This window comes from Natrix helvetica (genome assembly GCF_964273705.1).
Source record: "Natrix helvetica genome assembly, chromosome: 13".
NCBI lineage: Eukaryota > Metazoa > Chordata > Lepidosauria > Squamata > Natricidae > Natrix > Natrix helvetica.
In genome coordinates, this window is record NC_138557.1 from 10,683,088 (window position 1) to 10,706,684 (window position 23,597).

Here is a 23,597-nt window from a genome sequence, read left to right on the forward strand (position 1 = left end):
AAGCTTCTAATATTTTTATTTTATATTAGAACATTTATATATATACATAGGATCATCCTTTGGGTCCTATTTTAACAAGCTAGTCAATATTTTATCCTCTAAATGAGATTCACAAACCAAAAAAACCCACTTACAACTATTTTTACCTTTCATCTGTGCTCACCCTCTTAGTATCTGCTGTATTATGAAGACAGTATTTTCCTTCACAGTTGTTTCAAACATCACTTCCTTTAAAAGCACACGCATTTCCAAAGCAAAGTCTGAATAATCATGAACCAATCGTAAGCCAATTATTGTGTTCAAACCTCCACTTTTAATTTGTGTGTTGGCTCAGGAACAAAATGACAAAATATAGAGAAAAGCACTACTATTCAACATAGCTAATTATTTAGTAAGCAAATGATTTTATTTTCTAATGTTTATAAATAAATACATAAATACTGGATATTTTTTCTCATTTTTGTTCTAATATAACCACTTGGACAAAGAACAAGGTCAACATGTCAATTCTGTAACTCTTCCTATCCACCCTGTAAAAAAAAAATCAATTCTTTCCAACTCATTTAAAATGTTAAAAGTTTTTCCGTGCTTTTTTCCTAATATTTCAAACAATATTGCTGAAATAAACTACATTGTTGTCATTGCAAAGGAAACTATGGTGTATTGTGGCTTGTAAATGCTGATGATTAAACAGGAGCTTTTTTTTTTACAAACCATACATCCTCCAACCTCACCATCACATTTTGCAGTATATTTTCTACTTTTATAAATGGCATTCATCCTTTCTAAACTTTCTCCATTCCCTTACCCTTGAAGTTATACACAAATGATAGTCCAACAATTTAAATTTATACTCTTGACTAATGCACCTATTACCATTTTTGTGTTTGAGGAGTGGGAGATTGGTATTCTAATTCTTCCCCCAACGTATGCAGTTAGGAAAGAAAATACTTTAGAGCAACAAATAGCATTGTGTTACCAAGAAAAGTTTTATTTCCTTTTGCCAGTAGCTTTGTTAATTGCACAAGAAAAAAAAATCATTTTGTCTGTTTGCCATTTAAATCATCACCACATCCTATCCAAATGACAAAACATTAATTAAAAACAAGGCAAAAATAAAAAATAAAAAATTCACAACCTTAATTACCTATATAGATCATTCATCAAAGGAGAAGGAATTAAAAGAAACAGCTTTTTTTCTTACAAGCTTTCCACAAGTGTAAATATCTTTTTAATCTTGAAAAAGGAGGGAACAACAACAAAAAAAAGCAACTGCTAAAACAGAAATCCCATGTTTTTTTTAAAAAAAGAAACTTTACAGTATTGTCAACAATATTAAGACAACAATGACTAAGCCAGTTCCATCGTATTCCTCTTGTAACAAACGCTTTCTCCCCTCCTGCGCCACTGTGCCAGTTCAATTTTAAGAACACCCTAACTAAGAACTGATCAAAGTTGGCTCTCAAGAGCAGAATGACTGAGTAGGAAAATGAGACTCATGGCACCTTAAAACCAGAAAATATATAGCAAATGTAAAACGGGTAGACTAATGGTGTCCTTCTAAAAAAAAAGGTGTCCTTCTAAAAAAAGGCATGAGATGAACCAGCAATTCCAAGTTCTTGTTAGCGTTTTGAGCTGTTGCCCCCCCCTTGGGGTATCACTAACCATGCAGTGCTGCAAAAAGGACCACACCCCTCCAGTAGATATTTCACCCCTCTGACAAGAGAAACCACAAGATAAGAAGAGATTGAATGGAAGACGCTGCAGTTCTCTTAACATTGCAGTTCCTAGTTCCATCTGGATTTTTATTTATTTATTTTTGCTAGGGAGACAAAATAAAATATTCTGGGAACTCTTTCTGTTCAGGTTCTGCAAGGTTCTCACAAACTCTCAGAAGGATCTCCCTGTCCTCTTCCTGACAATCTTTAGAACAGGTGTCCAACTTTAAGACCGATGGACTTCAACTCCCAGAATTCAATTCCCTAACGATGCTGGCTGGGGAATTCTGGTAGCTGAAGTCCATCGGTCTTAAAAGTAGCCAAGGTTGAAATCCCTGCTTTAGAAGGTCTATTGGAAGAGTAACTTCCTGGTGTGTATTAAGAACCACCATCTGGAATGAGGTCATCTTATCCCAGGTCTATCTGCTCTTCCTGACAGATACTAGTCCTTAAAAGCTTCACTTTTACTCATAAAGAGCTCATTTCCATTGCCAAGATACACTTCACTGTGGGGGAAAAGCAAGCCAATAGCTATGAAACCCCTGGACAAAAAATGTCCTTTTTTAAGGTGGATTGTCTGTACCACAGAAGGAAAGAAAACCTACGTAAGGAATATGTGCTGTAGCAAGAGCAGAGTAGGGTCAGGCCTACTCTTTTAATATATCAACTAAACTTTTAATATAGCAACTAAAACTCCGAGTCTTCTCTGCCTGCACTCAGAATGGGCCAGCATATCCAGAGCTTGGAGATCAACCCAAGATTCAAAGAGATGGATGTCACATTTGCATTTTGGAAGTTTAAATACTGGCAAGAGAAGTTCACCGGTCTGAAATGCACAATTAGGTATTTGGGTGCTGAGTTCTTGAGCTCTGTTTATGCAAATGTGAAAGTCTCTGCATGAACCCAGAATCGTTTCCAAGCCTTTCTGATGTAGCTTGAGCAAAGGGCTTTTCTCTCAAGATTAATACTGACTTTTGAGACAAAAAAAAAACCATTACAATTTTGTTGGAATAGGCTGATGCATCCCAGTATTTTAAGACTACTTTGTCATCCTGACAAAGCATTAATCTGTATCAGTCCACGGCTTGCTAAGTCTTTCATTACATTACTTGCAAGCAGCATTTCTACTTCACGTTATGCCTATCTTCAGTTTTTCCGAAAGAAAAACATGGAAGTCAAAATTCTTTGTATCAAATGATCTGTTTTTTTTCTGATTATCGGGCAACACTCAAGACCCAAATCATCCTTGCGAATATTAGAGGAGCAAAGATGCATACATTCAGGGTGCTGATTCTCCAAGGTGAACTAGAAGTTCTACCTCCTTTTTTTGGGGGGGGGGGATAAATGCCCATTCTAGGAAATCGCAGGCTGGTCAAAGCATTTTACAGATGCATTCAGAATGGATAAACCATTTGGGGATTAAGAGCCCGTACAGACATCCTGCATGTTAGAGATTGAATTGGAATTAAGTAAAAAGGCAGGTTATCTCATTTACAAAAGGTGTTTCCATGGAGAAGGCTTGGATGTAAGCCCTCTTCTTCTGTTAGGGAACCAGGCGCTATATTAATTTAGCCACCCACCCACCCACCCATCCCTTTTGTTCTAATCTTTTTCTCCAAGGACAAAGAACACAGGTGTGCCACAATCCCACCCCAATTGTCACAGCCACCCAGGTAAAGGGACATCCGCCTCTCAACTGTCTTGACTGCGCAAGAGAACTCCATTTATATATATATATATTTATCCACAGCAAATCAGTGAAACAGCAGCTGGAAAGAACTTAAAATGCCCAGGGACACAAATACAATGAGAACCGAGATTAAAGCCAAGCAGCATTATTATTATAATTATTTTTTTTGGGGGGGGGGGAGATATTCCATTCTATGACTCCCAAGGGGTGGTAAGAGATCTGTGGCCCAATCTCTTCTACTGCTGCTGCAGCTGGCTGGCACAGGAAGGCATACTGTAGCAACTGTCCTTGTGGCAGATCTCAAAAGAGGGAATTTTTTTTTTGTATTAAAAAGGAAAAGAAAAAAGAAAGAAAAAAATGGGTGGTGGAAATAAGGGGAGAGGAGAGAGAGAGAGAGAGAGAGAGACAAAGATGGACTGGTCCAGAGTTAAAACCCAGTATTCATCGTTATAATTAATCATAGTATTAACAATTAGAAGAAGGTAGCCTAGTGGATGTAGGCCCTGTACACAGCAGACATATCATTGTCAGACTGGTCCAACGCTTTTGCCCGTTTGTAGACCTGAGGGAGAGAATGGAAGAGAAGAGACAAGTCACCAAGGAGGATCAGTGGCTTCCTACGAGCATCTTAAAACATCCCCAGCTGCACCTATTAAAATTTCTTTCCAGCAAAAGTACCCAAACAAACGAAAGGGAGTCCAGAATCTGCTGTTAAGGGACTCAATTTGGCAAGGAGATACAGGTAGTCCTCGACTTAAAAACCATTCATCTAGTGACCGAAGTAACCAAAACACTGGGGGAAATGACTTATGGCCATTTTTCCCATACCTACAACTTTTGTAGCATCTCCATGGTCGTACAATCAAAATTGGGACAATGGGTAATCATGTGACCCCAGGACATCCAACCAAGAGGACAGCGGCAATCTCTTGGGTTCACGCGACCCCTTTTTGTGACCTCCTGACAAGCAAAGTCAAAGGGGGAAGCCAGATTCACTTAACAACCAGGTTACTCACTTAGCAACTGTAGCGATTCCCTTAACAGCCGTGGCAAGCAAAGTCGTAAAATGGGGCAAAATTCACTTAACTGCCCCCCCCCCACTTAGCAACAAAAAGGTTGAACTCAATTGTGTTCGTAAGTCGAGGACTACCTGAAATGTCTGAAGGAGAATCTGTGAATTCTGTTATTTTACGCCAGCGGGCATTCAAAGTGGCTGCTTAATAAAATCATTTATTTTCGACCCTTCTGAATTTTAGATAACACATTCGGAGACTCCCCGCCCCCTTCACAGAAGAAGTCTGGTTGGTGTAGAATTAAAATGTAGAAAGCATATAATTATATCCCAGTAGGAGGCAGTTAAAATTAATTAAGAAAGCAGCTACGGCAGTGTTTCTCAAACTTGGCGACTTTAAGTCCTGTGGACTTCAACTCCCAGAATCCCCCAGCCAGCTATGCTGGGAGTTGAAGTCCACAGGACTTAAAAGTCGCCAAGTTTGAGAAACACTGAGCTACGGTCAAATATCTGGACTGAAACAAAACAACAATCTCGATCCAATCTTTAGCTGCTTTTCTAAAGGTCTGCAAACAAAATTGAAACCAAGTGGCCTTAAGAAAAGGACTGAACAGAAATAGGGTTGGGGGGAAAAAAAGTACCTCATTGGCTGCAGCTGCCATAGGAGTTGGATGATTAACAGAATCGCCTAGTGCAATGGCTAATCTGAGATCCTTCTGGATGTATTTCAGGTAGAAATCGGGTTTGAAGTTTCCTTGCAGGATATCTAGAGAAGGAAAAGCCCAGCTACGTTTTCATATTCCACTTTCCCTTACTGACAAACCCTCGTCCTTTGTCCCTTCAGATTTCACCACTCCCAGAGCGCCAATTTAAACATGCAAGACCACGTCCGGCCGCAGAGTCATCCTTTCCCAAATTATCCATGCTAATAAATAACAAACTCTCTAAAAGATGCCCCCCCACCCCCGAAAGTCTTTTACACGCTTTCAAGATTGCGATTTGGCGTATAAACATGTGTTTACTTTCTACTGCTCTTCACACCAGTTGTTTTTTATGGTTTGGACATACACGTGGAGAGAAACGGCTTTGCTTGAGAATTCAAGGCGAGGGCGCTGGAGAGAGGGTCTCCCTTCACACATCCCAAGGACAAACTTTAAAGTGGGTGAACTTCACAACTGAGAGGGATTTGAGCTTGGGCCTCCCTGGGCCTGTCCACACTTTTAACTACCACACTTTTTCGGACTATAAGACACACCGGAGTATAAGACGCACCATTATTTGGAAGAGGTTAAAAAAAAGGTTTTTGCACTCTGCAGGCCTCCCAAACCCTCTGCATACCTGGTTTATTGCAAAAAAAAAAAGGGGGGGGCATGCAGAGCTGTGGGAGTCTTGTAGAGTGCTCCTGGGTACTGAGGGGGGGCACAATCAAAAATGGGCCGTTTCCCCCCCCCAAAAAAAAGCATTCATCGGCTTTGGGAGGCTTATAGAGTGCTCCCGGGGAGGGGAGAGCAAAACCAGCCCATTTTTTGCTCATTTTTGCCCTCCCCAGCCCCCAGGAGCACTTTGCAAGCCTCCCAAACCCTTCTGCACATCCATTTTTGCGAAGGGGCGAGGTTTCGGGAGGCCAAAAATGCTGTATTCAGTGTATAAGACGCACCCAGATTTTCGCCCTTTTTTGTGGGAAAAAGGTGCATCTTATACTCCAAAAAATACGGTACTTGGCTATCAGAGTCTGGCCAGGAGGAACTACTTGGAAACCTCCAGCAAGTATGGCTATGGGAGGTATAGGAAACGGTCTATACAATACAGCACAGATGTCAAACTCGATTTCATGGAAGGCTGCATCAGGATTGTGTTTAACCTCTGGGAGGGTGTGTGTGTGTGTGTGTGTGTGTGTGTGTGTGTGTGTGTGGCTTGGCCAGCTCGACATCACTTGTGTGATCAAACACCACTTTTGCTAGTAGTTTGTTTTGCTGCCAGTGAAAACGGAATGGCCTCCTGCAGTCCTCTGCCAGCAAAAAGAGAGCCCGGGAGGCACTGTGGGACAGTCCTTCGTTGTTTCCCCCTGCAGGCCAGATCTGAGCACCTTGTGGGCTGGATCCAGCCCGTGGGCCTTGAGTTTGACACGCCTGCAATACAGGAAACAGCTGGTTCAAGAGTGGAAGCAGGCAATTTGCTGGCCTCTAGATCCGTGTTCCTCAACTTTGGCAGCTTTGAGAAGTGTGGACTTCAATTCCCAGAATTCCCCAGCCAGCATGGGAATTCTGAAAGTCGAAGTCCACACCTCTTAACGCTGCCAAAATTGAGAAACACTGATATGTAGGCCCTCGGCTCCAATCAGGCCCTCTCAAGAAGACCCAAATCAATGGGAACTATGGGAACGGGTCAGAACAACTGGAAGATTCTGGATGGCCTACACCTGACTTGAGAGAGAAACAAGCCTTTTTCCATCAAAGAGGAGGGGGAGGGAATGAAGAACTTTACTTTGGCACTTCTGATCCAGGAAAATGCTGGCCAGCTGTCCCTGATTGAGGATGTCCAGAAGGGTCTGCTGGGACTGACCAGTGACCTGAGCCAAAGTCAGTCCCTCCGCTATTGTGGCCATGAAGCTTCCTTGGACCATGTTCACGATCAGCATCATCTTGGCAGCATTGCCTACTTCTCCTGTGGGAGACGGAGAGAGAGAGAGAGAGAGAGAGAGAGAGAGCTTATCCTCAAAGAGATAGGGATAAAAATAAACCTTGATACCTTCTCAACAATATGTTAGACCAGGGGTGTCAAACTTAATTTCATTGAGAGCCACATTAGGGTTGTATTTGACCTCGGAGGGAAATTGGGGGAAGGGGGGGTACGGCCGGGGAGGGGAGACAGCCATTTGCTTGACATCATTTGTGTCGGGTCGTGCCAGAGAGCTCTGCCAGCGAAAATGGGCTCCTGAGCTCCGTTTTCGGCTGGGACGGCCTCCTGCAACCCTCTGCCAGTGAAAACAGAGCTCGGGAGGGCCTTGCGCAGCACTCCCAAGCTCCATTTTCACTGGCAGAGGCACCGCGGGCCGGTCACTGTCTCCAGGGTAGCCCCATGGGCCAGATCTAAACACAGCTGGCCCCTGGGCCTTGAGTTTGACACCCCTACCTTAGACCTTGTTAAGTCATTTGATAACATCTGCCAATCTGTCTCTTGATGCATTCCTCTACTTTTACACACCAACAACAAATTTCTGCTGATAACAGAGGAATTGTTTTCTCCCCAAACCTGTTAGCTTCCTCGCCGTTCTTCAGAATTCAGCTTCATAGTAATTTACCGGTCATAACAGCCAGTCAAAATGCTCCCATTCTAAATTCTTTACACTGGTTGACCCCTTAGCTAATACACTACATTTAAAAAGGATGTTACCAGATAGCAAAAGTCTTGAACGATGTTGGTATAGACAAGATTTGCTATCTATTTTTTTTTTTTATAGATGAGTGGCATTGTTTTCCTGTAGAGATTCAGAGATTTGGGGTTCATAGGCATTTTTGCACTAGCAAATATTTACCAATGACCACAGAGAACACCAATACTGGGATATACAATTAATCAATGACCCCACGAATCAAAATATAGCACGTGCCCAATAAATCACACACCATTTCAAAGGATGGGACATAACTTGTGTGTCAAGAATAGCACACATGAAAGGAAAAAAAAAGGATCATGTCTGATTTGTACTACCAAGTGGCCCCTGCAGTATAAATAGGTTTGAGAATAGCTGGATTTTATTTTGTGGGAAAGGGAAAAACGTCTTATTTCTAAATACAGTTCCAGGTGGCACTCAGATAATTGCTGTGCCTCCTCCCTCTTTATGACTTCAACCCACCTGGCTGTTGTGTGAAGTTATCATAATCTTGCAAACTTTTGTTAGTTGCTTAAAAAGTTGCTTTAAAACAGATGATAGTGTAGTGGCCCACCAGTGGCCAGCAAAGCTGGCAGCAGATTCGGACAATGAGGAGGTTGGGGAGGAACAAGGGGCAGTCCTGGAGTCTGGGGAAGGCTCTGATGAGGGCTCTGTGTCGGAGGCAGAGAGGGGGCCAGGGCCGTCCGACGGTTATCAGCTGCCTTCAGAGTCGGACATCAGTGGGGCAAAAGAACAACCGGACCTTGTACCCAGTGTGCGCATGTGCAGTTGCCAGACAAAGGGAACAGCTAAGGAACAAGGGTTGACTTGGGAGTAAGGCCACAGGCAGACGGTGAATGTCCCCTCCCATAGGTAATAAAAGAGGAGCGAAAGGGGAGTGGAGTTTGCAGGAGACAATTCGTTCATTCCTGCATTCTTGCCAAGCATTGCGGCATCTGAAAGATATCGGCCTGGCCGCTCTCCAAGCCTGATAAAGGTCGGCAATTGTGAACTATCTTGAAAGACTGCGAGCCGGGACTTTGCTGGAGAGGAATTCACTGTAGATTAAATAAAAGAGGTTTATCAGGACGAGGACTCGGCTTCGTGCTACTGGGGTAGCCTAGGTCAGAACAGTTAGAAGTGCTCCTTGGGGTAATCTTAAGATGAGAGTTAGCACAGGAAAAAAAAAAGCAGAAAGATCCTGTACGGCAGGGGTCCCCAAACTTGGCAACTTTTAAGACGTGCGGACTGCAACTCCTAGAATTCTCCAGCCAGCTATGCTGGAGAATTCTAGGAGTTGCAGTCCACACGTCTTAAAAGTTGCCAAGTTTGAAGACCTCATCTGTATGGGAAACCCATTAAGAACCCATGAATTATTAACTGTGCATTTTCATACTTTGACCTTCCAGACACGAGGGCTGTTCATCCCCACCCCCCCCATCATGAAACTACCTAGGAAGAAAGAAGTCTTCCCCATCGCCTGGAAACAGCTACTGCAGTCTTCGTATAAGCCTCTGTCTCCGGCCGCTAATATCACCAGCATCCCATCGTTGGATAGCTGTTGGTTCCCTGAGACTGGGGCTTCCAGGAAGCGGCCACCTCTGGAGACAATCACCTGGAAGCAAGAGAAGGTGGACCGTTCTGAGCAGAGGAGACAAGCTGCATCAGCCAAGGACACTGGCGGCGATGCTCATGTCCCCTCCCAGCCAACTCAGACAATACGGTAACAGTTAGAGGTGGTCCTTAGTTAACAATCGAGGGATGCTTCGGATGTACGATGGTGCTAGGCCAGTGGTAGACCTCATGCTTGCAACACTGCAGTGTCCCACAGTCGCACGAACACGAGTTGCAACCTTCCCTGCCAACATCCTACAATCAGGAAGCTGGTAGGAAGTCATGGGTGTAAGAGGTCCTCGCTTAACAACCCACATGGATCTTACTTACTGACAGCAACAGGGAGTGTAGGAACTTCCATCGCTTGAGGTTTTTTTACTTTATAACCATGTCACTTAACAACAGTTTCCCTTACAAATTAGCGTTGTTAAGTGAGGACTACTTGCATTACCCAAACATTAATCTTCTGTCATGATAGGAAGCCTAAAGACTCCCAACAGCAAATAAAAAAAGAGGTATGCTAGCATGTTGGGACGCTACTTGAGAGAAATTATAGATTACTACACGTGAAAGGAAAATTTTGCACGTTCTAAAAGCAGTAAAGAGATATACGGTAGGCATCTATGTATATACACAGGGCTTCTCTGTTAGACAGCTTTCACTCTACGGAACTCTTTTTACACACACACACACACACACACACTCCTGAGTAATATTAAAATCAACACATTTTTAATAGTGTGCCAACAAACCAAGGCTGTATTTTTTTTTTAGCAAGACTCTTCCCTCCCCCACTGCCTTTGATTCTGAGCAGGGACGTTCATTTTCTGCATTTCATTTTGACTTTTATGATAATGCACTTTGATTTCGTGCATTGCTGCAATCTGTCTAGAACGTTTTGCAAACTGGGAGAAACTGGGAGCGTTGAAAATCAATCAAAAGGATCCACACATAACACAAATCTTCATGCACACGTTTTGTTTGCAAGGAGGGGACTGTACCAAAAAAAAAACCCACCTTGGGAGAACCGAGAAAGGTGGTTAAGCCAGTTTCGCTTATCATTTAAAGTAAAAAGAATAGCATGTCTCTCTCTGTGGTTAAGATTAGCATGCCCTCCCTCCTGTACAGCAAGTCAACTTGTTAAATATTTCAAAAGCCATTTGAGCAAGCCCAGAGATAGGCCTCCCAGAAAAAACAAGTAGAAGAGCTCATGTTCCTTTACATACATAACATAAGGCTACGTTAGCAGAATATTTAAAGTCTGAAGGAACAAACTGCTTCTCTCTGCTTTTGATTTCTGATCCACAAGCAGGTCCTTCCCAAGTTTCTTTCTCTGTTCAAACAATCTTAGCCTTCTTGTCGGATTTCTACCAATAAAGGATAATATTTGCAGCTTGGGGTTGGAATGAGAGATCCTTGATGTTCTTGGAGCTTGGCTGTTTTCATTACCCAAACCATGTAACGTCATCGGTGCTAGTGAAGATGTTACCTAGTTTTGAGGAATGAAACATCTGCAAGGAAACAGCCAAGCTCAGAGAGCACCATGGATCTCTCATGTCTGATTGTTCCTTCACCCGCACCTCTTCCCCTCATCCCCCAAGGTCCTTCTCACTTACTATCACCCCCGCACCCGCAGCACCGTTACCTGAGCCAATTCCGTAACAGTGTCTGCATCCACGGTCGACATGTCCACGTAGCACTTCCCTGGACGGATGCCCTGGAGCACTCCACTGGGACCAAGCACCAGCTGGGGGAAGAGAAGAGGGGTAAAGCAATAGGGTGTCTGCAAAGTAAACCCACCCTAGCTAATGCCAAAGGGGCTCCTACCGATCGCTGCGCACATAATCTTCAGCCGAGCTTCTCCCAGGCTTCCAAACTCTCTGCTGTAGGAGAAGGGGCTTCCTCTGGAAGTTAGCAGGCAGCTCTAATGAGGCTGCACTGCTCCAAGTTCAGAGACGATTGATGGAAGCTCTGGCAGAATGCACTGTGGTTTCCAAAACGGTGATAGTCTATGGAGATTCTCAGTCCTCCAGGTCACGGTTGTCCCAAAGGTGCTTTTTTCGGGAGGCAACTGGACTCCCTTGTTTTTTTTCTTTTGAAGACGTTTCGCTTCTCATCCAAGAAGCTACAGAATAGCTACATGCATCCTTTGAGAGGGTTGTTGAAGACAAATGACCAGCTGTCTGCAAGGAATATAAATTCTCCCATTCCCCACTATCCTGTCAGAGCCGAAGAAGCTTCTTGGATGAGAAGCCAAATGTCTTCAAAGGAAAAAAAAGAAGGAAGTTCAGTTGCCTCCTGAAAGAAGGACCTTTGGGACAAAATGATGATAATACTGGGCTGTACAACTTCTGCAAAGTTTTATATGGGCCAACCAAGAATTTCTAACAACTTCCAGATTGCTTGTGAGTCCTCCCAGCCATTCACTTTGGAAGGAACCTTAGATTTGTGCAGCCCAGCAATAAACTTCTCCAAGTGGAAGCTCCCTATGGATACACTCCTACTGCCTTTTCATGTTGCGAATAAATAGGTCTTAAATACACATGCAAAGAAATCAACCATGACTGTTCTTTGGAAAGACAGATAGTGAGGATGAGGCTATCTAATGAGAAGAGAGGACTCATTGGAAAAGACCCTGATGCGGGGAAAGATTGAAAGGAAAAGAAGGGAACGGCAGAGCTAGTGTCATCCATGCAATGAATATAAATTTAGGCAAAATTGGGGGGGAGGGCTGGTGTACTATGGTCCATGGAGTGGCGAAGAGCCACGATTTAGCAACTGAATTATCAGCTGCCTTCGGAGTCAGACATCAGTGAGGCAGACGAACAGCTGGAGCCTGTTCCCAGTGTGCGCATGCGCAGAGTTGCCAGATGAAGGGAACAGCTAAAGAACAGGGGTTGACTTGGGAGTAAGGCCACAGATGGACGGTGAATGTCTCCTCCCAGGGGACATAAAAGAGGAGTGAAAAGGGAGTGGAGTTTGCAGAAGACAATTCGTTCATTCCTGCATTCTTGCCAAGTATTGCAGTGCCTGACCTCTCTCCAAGCCTGATAAAGGTCGGTAATTGTGAACTATCTCGAAAGACGGTGGGAGAGGAAAGACTTTGCTGGAGAGGAATTCACTGTACATTAAATAAAAGGGGTTTATCGGGATGAGGACTCGGCTTTGTGCTGCTGGGGAAGCCTCGGCCAGAACACTGAACAACAACAGCGAAACATAGAAAGAACAAGGGTAGAATTCATTTACAACATTGCAATGGTTGTTAGAGCCAGTCAGTTACACCAGCAGACCAATTATATGAAGTCTGAAAACAGGCTATCTTAAAAAGCTCCGTTCACGGGAGGGGTCAGGTTTCTACAGAGATGTACTATGACTCACAGATTGATTTGGCAAGGCAAAGTGTTTCTGCACTTACTTCCTAAAGGGAGATAAGCAGACCAGTTTATACGTTACGTGGTTCAAGTCAACTCCACAGCTGCAGTGGAATTAGATGGAATCGGCCACTCACCTGGTTTTGTGGTAGGCTTATTTTGCATAGTTCACTAGCATTTGCTTGAGCTGGTTTTGTGCAAGGAATTCAGCACAATGAAGCCTAATTGCGTTGAACGACACAATAGGTTACAGTCAGCTGTGCCAAGGGCTCCTTTCCTGCTGCAGACGTCACAGTCTGGGGAGCTTTTGAACCCTTGGCCACAGACTGCTCTCACAAGGTCACAAAAGCCTTTAGGTCAGTGCTTCTCAAACCTGACCTTAAGACCTGTGGACTTCCAACAATATCTGGCTGGGAAATTCTGGGAAGTGCGGTCCACGGATCTTAAAAGTCGTCACGGTTGGGCTTCAGATCTACATGTTCCACATTAGAAGAGTCCCAGAACAAACCAAGAGTGGAATTTTCAAAACTGGTCAATCGGTGCTTGCCAGTCCCTTGATCCCAGAGTTCCTGGCATGATAGTTCTCATAACATTTAGTATAGTATAGCCTTTATTGTCATTGTGCATCATGTATACAATGAAATTGGTTAACAGATTTAATTGGCATTTCTCTTTAAAGATGTGATTAAAAGCAGAATTTCAATAGCAGTCCTATGTCTTTATTTCTCTTTATTGTATTTCTTCATTACATTTTTATGCTGCCCATCTCCTCTACAAGGTGACTCTGGGTGCTCTACCTAGTAATTTATATATGTTGCCCATATTTCTACCCCACGATAATCCAGAGATTGCTATAATGCTCAATGAAGCTTAAGCCAGTGAAGAATTCCGGGGAATTCAAAAGCCTTCATATCCTTCTTGGCAGTTGGCCAATAATGCCGCTATCATAATATCCATTTCAAGATATATTTTTTTAACAAACAGGGGACTGTGGCTCGCTTTGTTTTTCATATTTTTAGAAATACGAAACAGAGTAAGGCATTTATGGTTTGAAACGCTTCAAGAGGCCTACAATAGCACAGTTCTGGTTCCAGTTTTTGATGGTTTCAGGTAACTTAACTGTCCCAGCCTGGGTGCCCCAAATGTCAACCAGGAATAGGTGAGCTCTCATAGGACTGCTGCGAAAGGGGGAGGGGAAAAAAACACAATATAATCCCGCAAAGCCAAACTAAACAGCCACTGTGAACCGAGCCTGCAGGAAGCAATAGCTGTAATTCCACAGATTTGAAAATATTCCAAACCAACCACGTCCTGGTGACTTAATCTACTCATTTGAGAGTAAAGCTTTTCAGAGGTGATTAAATATTTGGCACAATTACGTGTGGCAGAAGAGACCACCGGCACAACTGGGGGGGGGGGGGAAACCTAGGGTGACCTTGTCCTAAATATCAAAAGAGCATTTCATAAATATTTAAAACTGCAGTGCGTGGGCTCATCTTCTGTCAAAAGAGAGAGCAAGCAGGCATCGCTATGCCAGCCGTTTTTCTCAAACCTCCCCAGGATAAGGAGCGTTACCTCCTTTTACAAGTTGAAAGTTAAAACTGTGAGAATGCTCAATTAGCACCATTTTCAAGCCTCTTTCTTATCTCCTCTCCCTCCTTTGCTGAATGAATCAAGGCTTTTCAGCCTCTCTCAGCTGCTCTATGTGAAAAAGCTAGTGCCTCCTTGTTTATTTCAAAGGAGAAGTAATTATCTGCAGAAGCAAAGGGAGTTTGTGCACTTACAAGGACACCAATGAAGAAGTTCAAACTTTTTGACTTCTGCTTAAACATCTAAACAGGCTTTCTGCACTGCCATACGAATTAAGGGAAGTGTAAATCAAACCTTCGAGAGTCGTTCGGTAGTTTTTCTGGGCCAACTGAACAAATTCTGGTCCTAGCCATCACTTTGTGACAAAGCCTGGGCAGAGGGGGGAACGCGCAAGTAAAAAGAGGTAATCCTTACATCCTTGGCTGCTTTTGGATCAGATACGCAGGCAAAAGTGATATCGCAGGTCGAGACTACTTCGGCGGGGGTTCTTCCCAACCGGGCCCCCTCCTGGATGAACAAATCACACTGCAAAAGTCACAGACCCAAATGTTAAGAATTAAAATGAGCTTCGGAACCTCCGATACGCCTCAAATCCGCCACCGCAGCCATGAATTCTGAGAGTTGAAGCCCATAAATGGCAGTTGGGAGACTTCCCAACGCAACCCCAGGAAATGTTCGGTCTGGGTTCAGAATAAAGTTCTGCCGTTTCCAGTAGGCAATAGAAAGCTGTCTTCTCGGATCAGGTAACTTCACCTGAACCAAAGCAAAGAGAATTAGCTAAGCTTGCCAGGAGAGCCAAGAAATCCCTTCTCTGCTTTCTAGAAAGGCCAATATTGTTATCATCCGCCAGCGGGAAGCAGAGCTGGCAGCAGATTCGGACAGTGAGGAGGTTGGGGAGGAAGATGGGCCAGTCTTGGAGTCTCTGAGGAGGGCTCTGTGTCCAAGGCAGAGAGGAGACCAGGGCCGTATGCCAGTTATCAGCTGCCTTCAGAGTCAGACAGCAGTGAGGCAGACAAACAGCTGGAGCCTGTTCCCAGTGTGCGCATGTGCAGAGTTGCCAGACGAAGGAAACAGCTAAAGAACAGGGGTCGACAGGAGTAAGGCCACAGGTGGCCCCTCCCAGAGGAAATAAAAGAGGAGCAAAAGGGGAGTGGAGTTTGCAGGAGACAATTAGTTCGCTTAATTGATTCGTGACTCTCCGAGATTCCTTGTTTTGCAGATATCGGCCTGGCAGCTCTCCAAACCAGATTAAGGTCTGTGACCGTAAATCCTCCCTGGAAAGACTTTGCTGGATGTGAATGAGCAGAATTCACAGTCAGTTAAGAAAAGGTTTTTTTGTCGGGACAAGGAGTTCGCTTCATGCTCTTGGGAAGCCGTTATCTTTGGAGATGGGCTTACCGGGTATTTTGCATGGATAGAGAAAGCTTCATAGAACCTTATCAGGGCCAAGGAAGTCTATGTCTCTGTCCTCAGCTGCTGCAACAGCTAGATTATCTTTGGGTAACAGCAGCTAAGGAAGGGCTCCAAACTTGTGCTGATCCAAGCTAGAGTTTTCTGTTGCCTAATGGAAATGGCATAGAGATCTGACACCGAACCCTGGGTCCAATCCCTCCCACCCACCAATCTTTTGACTGACAAATGGGAGCCTTGGACATCTAGTGCAGTGTTTTTCAACCTTGGCAACTTGAAGATGTCCGGACTTCAACTCCCAGAATTCCCCAGCCAGCGAATGCTGGCTGGGGAATTCTGGGAGTTGAAGTCCGGACATCTTCAAGTTGCCAAGGTTGAAAAACACTGATCTAGTGGACTGGAATAAAGCCAGAGGAGTAACTCAGGTGACCCACCACATCACTGCTCTATCCCAAACGACCCAGGCCTTTTCTTAAGCAGCTGTTGCAGCTGTGCCATTATCTAGACGGCATAGCAGGGTTCTCCTTGGTAGATTTCCTTATTGTGAGGGTCTTAAAGAGATGCCGACTGCCTCACCCATTCCCTTAGGCCCACAAAAACCGCTAACAGAACGATTGGGGGGGGGGGGGAGATGGGGCTAAAGTGATGTGGGCATAGCTGTTGCAGATATGCTAAGTCAGAGCTTCTGCTGTCAGCCACAAAAATAGCACAATTTTTTTTTGGGGGGGGGAAGGATGAAGCTGGAGGGAACGGAAAGGTTACCATAGCTACAAGGATCTTGGTGATAACGTAAGCTGGCACTGTGAAAGCCAATTACTACATTTCAGAAGCCCATCTTGAAACCTTTCAAATGTGATGGGGCCAGAAAGCATCCATTTTAGCTACAGGGCTTTTCTCTTTCGGGAGACTGTATGCTTTTGAGTCAGTGCGGACTCTTGGCGTTAGCTGCCTGGACGAGTCCTGGCAGTTTTTCTGGCAAGGTTTTTCAAAAGGGGTTCATCCTTGCCTCCTTTTCCTTGTGCTCAGAAGGTGGGTGGGTGGGAACTGGCTCAAGGTCACTCAGCTGGCTTTCTGCCTACGGTGGGAATAGAGACCCCAGAATCTAACCTCATGCTTTAACCAGGACGCCAAACTGGTTCTCTTCTTTCGTACTTCCCCGATAAAACCAAGCCCATAGTCCATCGTTCAGTATGAAAAGAATGTCACAGTACAGATGAGGATATCATTGTGCATTCCTCTTGTAAACAGGGAAGCTCTGTTATTTCAGACTTCGGGTGACCATCGGCAATTCGAAAGGCGTTCCTTGATCGGCTTCGCCCCCCTTCCCTTTTGACGAAGGCTTCTTTCTGTCTTACTAGAAATGGAACTTACCTTCTCGGCGGTCCGATTCCAGACCGTGACAGTGTGACCCATTTTTATCAAGTTGGAGACAATGCCGCTGCCCATCAGGCCGAGACCAAGGAATCCGATCCTGCGTAGGGAAGGAGAGGGTGAGAGTGGGCCGCTGCGCAGGGTAAATCTGCAGGCATGTTTATTTTATTTTTGTCAAACCTCACAAAAATCAAGAGGCAGGGAAATGGAAGCAGAGTTAACAAGTAGAATGATAAACCAGGGGAAATCTTGATTCCCAGTTCCAAACGGATCACACAGCTTGCTCCATGCGACAACAATTAGCGAGCAAATGGCCATAAAAGGTATTTGTTTCCGCCTCAGGGGGGGTTCCTGAACCAGTGCCTCTATTGCAGGCCCTTGGACTGGTATCTTCTTTTCCTACTCATTTTTCCATCAACAAAAGAATAGGGGAAAGGAGGCCAGAGCCAGACAGCGGGTGACTTCACCAATTTTGGGATCTAATTCTGCTCAGGCGCTTGTTCCAGAAGTCAGTGTGTGGCATCCAAAGAGACAATTGCTCCCAGGAGACAGGAAGTTTTCAACCCCACCAGTCCTCTCACAGAACTCCTTTCTAAAAGATCCGACACTATAGAGCAGGGGGCTCCAACCTTGACAACTTTAAGCCTGGAGGACTTCAACTCCCAGAATTCCCCAGCCGGCAAAGGAATTCTGGGAGTTGAAGTCCTCCAGGCTTAAAGTTGCCAAGGTTGGAGACCCCTGCTATAGAGGACTGTGCACATCACGCAGCTGCGTCAGCAACACACTAAAAGCCTGGTGTGGTGTAGCATAATGCAGTACAGGATTCTCCTGGTCCAAAACCCAAATATATATGTTTCCCCCATCTTCAAGTAACATATGTTTCAAGCCTTACTATCCCTGTTATCAGCACTTCTGGGCTTATGATTAAGAAAGCCACTGCTAACGAACGGAACTCTTACCCAAGAGCGCTTGTGGTTAAGAACGTTTTACACACTTTTTTTTTCAATTGGGAGGACTGCCAGACTCCAGAATAGAACAATTAAAATGACTTTAGGGAATGGGAGGGGGGGGGAGCAAGCCAGCTTCCCCTCTTTGCTGTCGCCTCTCACAGCTGATTTGAGGAAAGCCAATTCCTAGCCGGGTTATGCTTTGCCCCATGCTCCCACGAGCGTCCTGCAAGGCTAAAAGAGAACAACACGAAAGGCACAGCTAAAAGGGCCCCTTTGCAACGGTGCATCAGGACAGCGGAAGAGTTGGTGGGGTTTGAGGGTTTACCTGAATGCCTTCATTGCTAAAGTTTGTTTCCCTTCAGCAAACGCAAAGGGCTGACATCCTGAGATGTGGCTGCAGCGGCAAGTAGGCCCCAGCTTGCTCTGAAGGGAGCTGGAGGGAAATTGCTTCTGACAGCATGACAGGAAGTGCAACTGAGGCTCTCCTGTCACTCGAGGAGAGGGGGAAGCACAAGGAGGGCCTGGAGGCAGATATGACCCAGAGGGCCCTTCCTGGAAGATTCAAAAGTCCCGCCTCTTCCTGGTGGCACAAGAGCCATTCGGAGGGGTGGAACCTCTCATGCAACTCAAAGTTCCCACCATTCCCACCAGAATCTTGCAATGAAGTGTGCCGTGAAAAGAGGCTTTTTACAAAGCACTTAGGTCCAAATGGAAAATCACTGGATTGTGAGGGAGCCCCTGGGCAAGTTTATTTTTCACTACTCCAGCAATTTTATCTATTGGTCACAGCAGGGTTTTTTTTTTGGCGGGGGAGGGATTCATTCTCATTTGATGCACACAACTACTTGGTGAAGTTCAGCCAGCTGGCATGAAAGCAATAGGAAGGAAGGAAGGAAGGAAGGAAGGAAGGAAGGAAGGAAGGAAGGAAGGAAGGAAGGAAGGAAGGAAGGAAGGAAGGAAGGACCTCTTACTTCTTGTCTGTAGGAGTGATGCTGCCATTGATAGCCGTGCTGTCCGCTGCCTGGATAGAAGTGGACCCGGTTTCCTATGGAAGAACACATCCGTCAGTGATTAACTTCACCTTAGCAAAAGGGCAGGATCTGATCAATGAAGGGAAATCAAAAGCAAACTCTTCTATACCTCTTCACACACCTTCAGCTTCTTTGTGATGGCCTGATAGCAAACTGTTGGCTGTGTGGAAAAGATAAAAAGCACACATTGTAGAAGAACAGTCAAACCTCAACTCAGCTGCAGGCTAAGGGGCCCCAGTCACCCAATCAGTCAAAACCATTCTCTAGTAGATTACGCTAAGAAAGTGTGCCTGGATCCATATAATTTACTGGATTTCTGTAGCTGAAGGAGAATAAAACTGGATATGTCTGTTCCCAGCTCTAAACACCAGTGTTTCTCAACAGTAACAGCTTGAAGATATATGGATTTCCATGCCCAGAATTCCCTGGATAGCACAGCTGGTTTTTCTGGTTTGACTAATCTATGGTTTATTCAAAACAGAGATGACCTATCCACCCTTCCCAAACCATGTATCGGCCTAAAATTCAATTATTATTATTTTTGCTCACCTTTTCAGTTTGGCTAAGCAGGAAGTGATGGAAATGAGGGTCACCATCTTTCACAGGCTGTTAACGGCAAAGGAACAAATTGAGAAACCAACACAATGAAACATCAAGACTTGCAAAACATCTATACACACACTATGAACGGGTTTCAGTTTCAGATTCTGATGATGAAAAGTCTTTGGTGCCTTTTTGGAATCCAGAACTGTTATGCTGAGTTCCTTTGCTTACTTCAGGACAAATATAAATAGTATGCATTTGATGGGGATAAATACATGAAAAAGTCAGGTTATGGAATGCAATTAATTGGAAAAAAAAATACTAAGTGTTGGCTGAAAAGCATCCATGCAGCTACACAGAAGAATGCCTGAAAAGAAATCCTTCGTGTAAACTTTACCTTCTTATATATAGGCTAAGAAAACATTTTTTAATTTAAAAGAATCAGATTGGCTTCTAGATGGTGACACTGAACAAAGTATAGGTACCACAGATGATTTCATTGGTGTATATTTCAAAAACCTTGCAGGGCAAGATGTTAATCACCAGATGCAAAGGATTCAGTGCAGGTAGTCCACAACTTACAACCACAACAGAGTCCAACATTTGTGTTACTAAGCAAGGCAGTCGTTAAGTGAGGTTTGTCCTATTTTATGACCTGACTTGCCACAGTTGTTCAGTGAATCACTGCAGTTCTTAAGTTAGTAACATGGTTGTTAAGCAAATCTGGCTTCTGCTTTGACTTTGCTCATCAGATGAGGTCGTAAAAGGCGACTGCATGACCTTGGGACACTGGCCCCATCATAAATACGAACCAGTTGCCAAGCGCCTAAATTTTGTATCATCTGATTGTGGGAGTGGTCGTGTGAGAAACGGTCGCAGGTCACTTTTTTCAGAGCTGTTGTAGCTTTGGTCCCTCAATGAACTGTTGTAAGTCGAGGACTACCGGTATTGCTTGAATGTGATATACTATTCCTCTCTTCCTCTCTCTCTCTTCCTCTCTCTTCTTCTCTCTCTCTTCCTCTCTCTCTTCTTCTCTCTCGATCTTCCTCTCTCTCTTCTTCTCTCTCTCTTCCTCTCTCTCTTCTTCTCTCTCGATCTTCCTCTCTCTTCTTCTCTCTCTCTCGATCTTCCTCTCTCTCTTCTTCTCTCTCTCTTCCTCTCTCTCTTCCTCTCTCTCTCTTCCTCTCTCTTCATCGCTCTCTCTCTCCCCCCCTCCCTTTCCCATACTGACACACACAATACACCAAGAGCTTAATTGCTTCTTCTTCTGAGAAATATGTAAAGAATTAAATCACCTCGCTTACACTCTGTGGCCACTTAAAGCCTGCCATGGTGCCAGTCATCATTTTCTTCACCGTGCTGGACTCAGGAATTGTCGTGTCCTGTGGAGAATATGGACCAGTGGTGAGTACCATCTGTAGAATCCCCCAAATCTGTACATACAACCCATCTTGGGAAGCAGTTAAGTTGGAAGAAAATGTTATTTGACAAAACAGATTTTTTCTCTCTCTTATACTTTCCAAAGAGTCCTTAAAGAGCCTACTTTCTGAGCAAGATAATCTAGAGCAAGTGCTTTCTTTCATGACACCTACACAAATGCATGAGGCTACAATCCTCTTTATTTTTTTTATCAAGAAGAACACTGTAGTGGTTGGCCTACAACACTACATACTGCAACAATCTGAAAAGAAAGCTGAGAGAGAGAGATAAAAAAAGAGAATAGCTGAGCTGGTCAGCACAGTTTCCATTCCTCTCATTTAAAGAAAAGCAAGTATAAAGAGTAAGCACATGTGGTACCAGTAAGCTACAGAGATATATCTTAAGTGGCTGCCCATTCACATGCAATGTTCTTCTTTCCCCTTTCTTAAATGCAGTACTTATCTTAAGCCAGCACTGTTTAAACTGCATTCGCTGAAAACAGTGCAACGTAAGCTGTTTATAGATCCAGTTTTTAACTGTGTTAAAAAGTATGTGGGGCTGGTAAATTTTATTTAGTTTCCATGTTGGGTTTAACTTGAGCCCTTAGATGGATGGCATTTTATATAATTTCCCCTGTCCAGCTGCCCTGGAGAAAAAAATATAATGGATACATTGGAATGTGTTCTACCCTATCTCCAGAATTATTCTTCTTCCTAATGGGGCCCAATCATTACTTCTGTAGTGGGATATAGTTTTCACCTCACATTGGAAACTCTGCAATATGGGTCAAAGCTTTTGGCATCCAGATTATGGAACAACTTCATCCAATATTTTTTTTTTCCATTTTGCAAGGCATTCGCCTTAAATTGAATTGGCTGCTATTTTGGTTATGCTCTAAGCATCTTACTTCAAAAACATGCCATGCCCTGGAGACAGAATGATTTGAATGACTGAAAAGCCAAGTATTTTTCAATAAAATAAATTCCTTTTCAAAATCTAGTGGGAACAACTTTTTATTCTTGAGCAATTTTTCCCCACCTGTCTGTTTTCGGGATTTGTAGTTTTCAACATCCCAAATTTTCCAGCCACTTCAGCAATAATACCGTGCTGAGAATTCTGGGAGTTGAAACAGGTGCTATCTGGAAGCCTAAGTTGCCGAAGGCTAGTCTGCATTATTTCAAACTTTAGGAGGAATGTACACAGAGCTCTCCTATCAGCTAGGAATAGACAATAACAGCAATATAACAAATCCAGATATCTGGCCTCTGTTCTTACAAACCTGTCCATTGTTTTACAAGCAAAAAGCTATTTGGCATCTTAATACTCTTCTACTCCATTACAGAACTCTTAATAACATATTTTCCACCAGCCTTTGAAACCCACAACAATATTATGCCGCTCTACGAGATCCAACAACCACAACCTAGGCAATTTTTGTTACCAAGACAACTCAGGAACCAGAGCTGCTAACAGTCACTGTAATCACCAGCATCATCACTACCTCTAGTTTTCTTTTATACATTCCAGGCGTTTTCTTCTCTGCAATCAAGATTCATGTTAGGTTTGTCTTTCATACAATGGAGTTTGAAATTTTCCTTCCACAATGTCTCAAAGCAGGAAGTTATGCAGGGATGACAGTTGGATATGAGAAGAAGCATCAAGAAGGCATCACAAGACACAATGGAACCTAGGATATGCATGATTGAATGCCTTATAAAAGAGATCTCGGGGCTGGAGAGACAAAGGAAGAAGGATGCCATTTTATTCATTTCCCAGAATGTTAAAGACTCTCACAATGATTTCTCTGCCACCCTTTTCAGTTTGCAAAAGAAATCCAGGCAAAGGCCCTCAAAAATCACCATCTTCATCATCCTTGAAGGTAAGCTGGTTATTGTTAACAACGTTAAAAACATAACAACCCTAGCCACTAGTTACTCAATCTTGGGCAGGTTTCTGTTCTTACAGATTGAAGTCTAAAAGCTTCGTTCACAATTCCAAAGCAAAGAATTACCAACTGATAAACTTCATGACAAATAAGCAAATTCTAAGGTTCAAAGAGAAAAAAAGAAGTCTCTGTATTACCAAATTGCAAGGCCCAACTCCAGAACTCAAAACCCTACTGGAAGTAGCTTAAGACAGAAATCTGGTCTGTCACCAGCAAGATATTAGATTGACTCTGAAAGTTGCCAGCATTTAAATCCAAAACCAGAAGAAGCAGATTCACAACTGTGAATTGGAAAAAAAAAAGGCAGTGGAAGATAGGAGCGGCACAAAGTTTGATTGTGGATATGCAGTATGAAATTCTAGTATATCTTGGTTGTTCTGTTTCATAACGACCTTCAGGCTCATCACCCGGTAAAGAACGTACATGCTAGCATTATCCACTTTGTTGTTTACAACTACATTGAGAAGGTCACCAGCTAGAGGTCCCAAATCTTGGAGAGGAGAGGCAAACGTTCTACAAGTGAACTCTAAATGTCCAAGGATGAGTCACACCACAACATG

General features: G+C 43.9%; 1 protein-coding gene across 7 annotated transcripts in view; it reads right to left on the reverse strand.

Moving 5' to 3' along the window:
- Nucleotides 1-293: 293 nt before the first annotated feature.
- GLYR1 (glyoxylate reductase 1 homolog) overlaps nt 294-23,597 on the reverse strand; it is a 37,512-nt gene continuing 14,208 nt past the window's right edge. For 2 of the 7 annotated variants that reach the window (XM_081965328.1, XM_081965324.1), the window contains 11 exons: nt 20,978-21,055; nt 19,680-19,736; nt 19,240-19,290; nt 19,071-19,144; nt 17,150-17,249; nt 14,783-14,893; nt 11,053-11,154; nt 9,246-9,408; nt 6,905-7,084; nt 5,062-5,186; nt 294-3,970 (listed from right to left, as the gene is read on the reverse strand). In XM_081965328.1, the coding sequence (XP_081821454.1) occupies nt 3,896-3,970; nt 5,062-5,186; nt 6,905-7,084; nt 9,246-9,408; nt 11,053-11,154; nt 14,783-14,893; nt 17,150-17,249; nt 19,071-19,144; nt 19,240-19,290; nt 19,680-19,736; nt 20,978-21,055 (1,116 nt within the window). In that variant the 3' untranslated portion in view covers nt 294-3,895. Of the gene's footprint in view, nt 3,971-5,061; nt 5,187-6,904; nt 7,085-9,245; nt 9,409-11,052; nt 11,155-14,780; nt 14,894-17,149; nt 17,250-19,070; nt 19,145-19,239; nt 19,291-19,679; nt 19,737-20,968; nt 21,056-23,597 lie in introns of all 7 variants that reach the window. The other 5 variants (XM_081965327.1, XM_081965322.1, XM_081965326.1 and 2 more) reach the window with 4 other exon arrangements.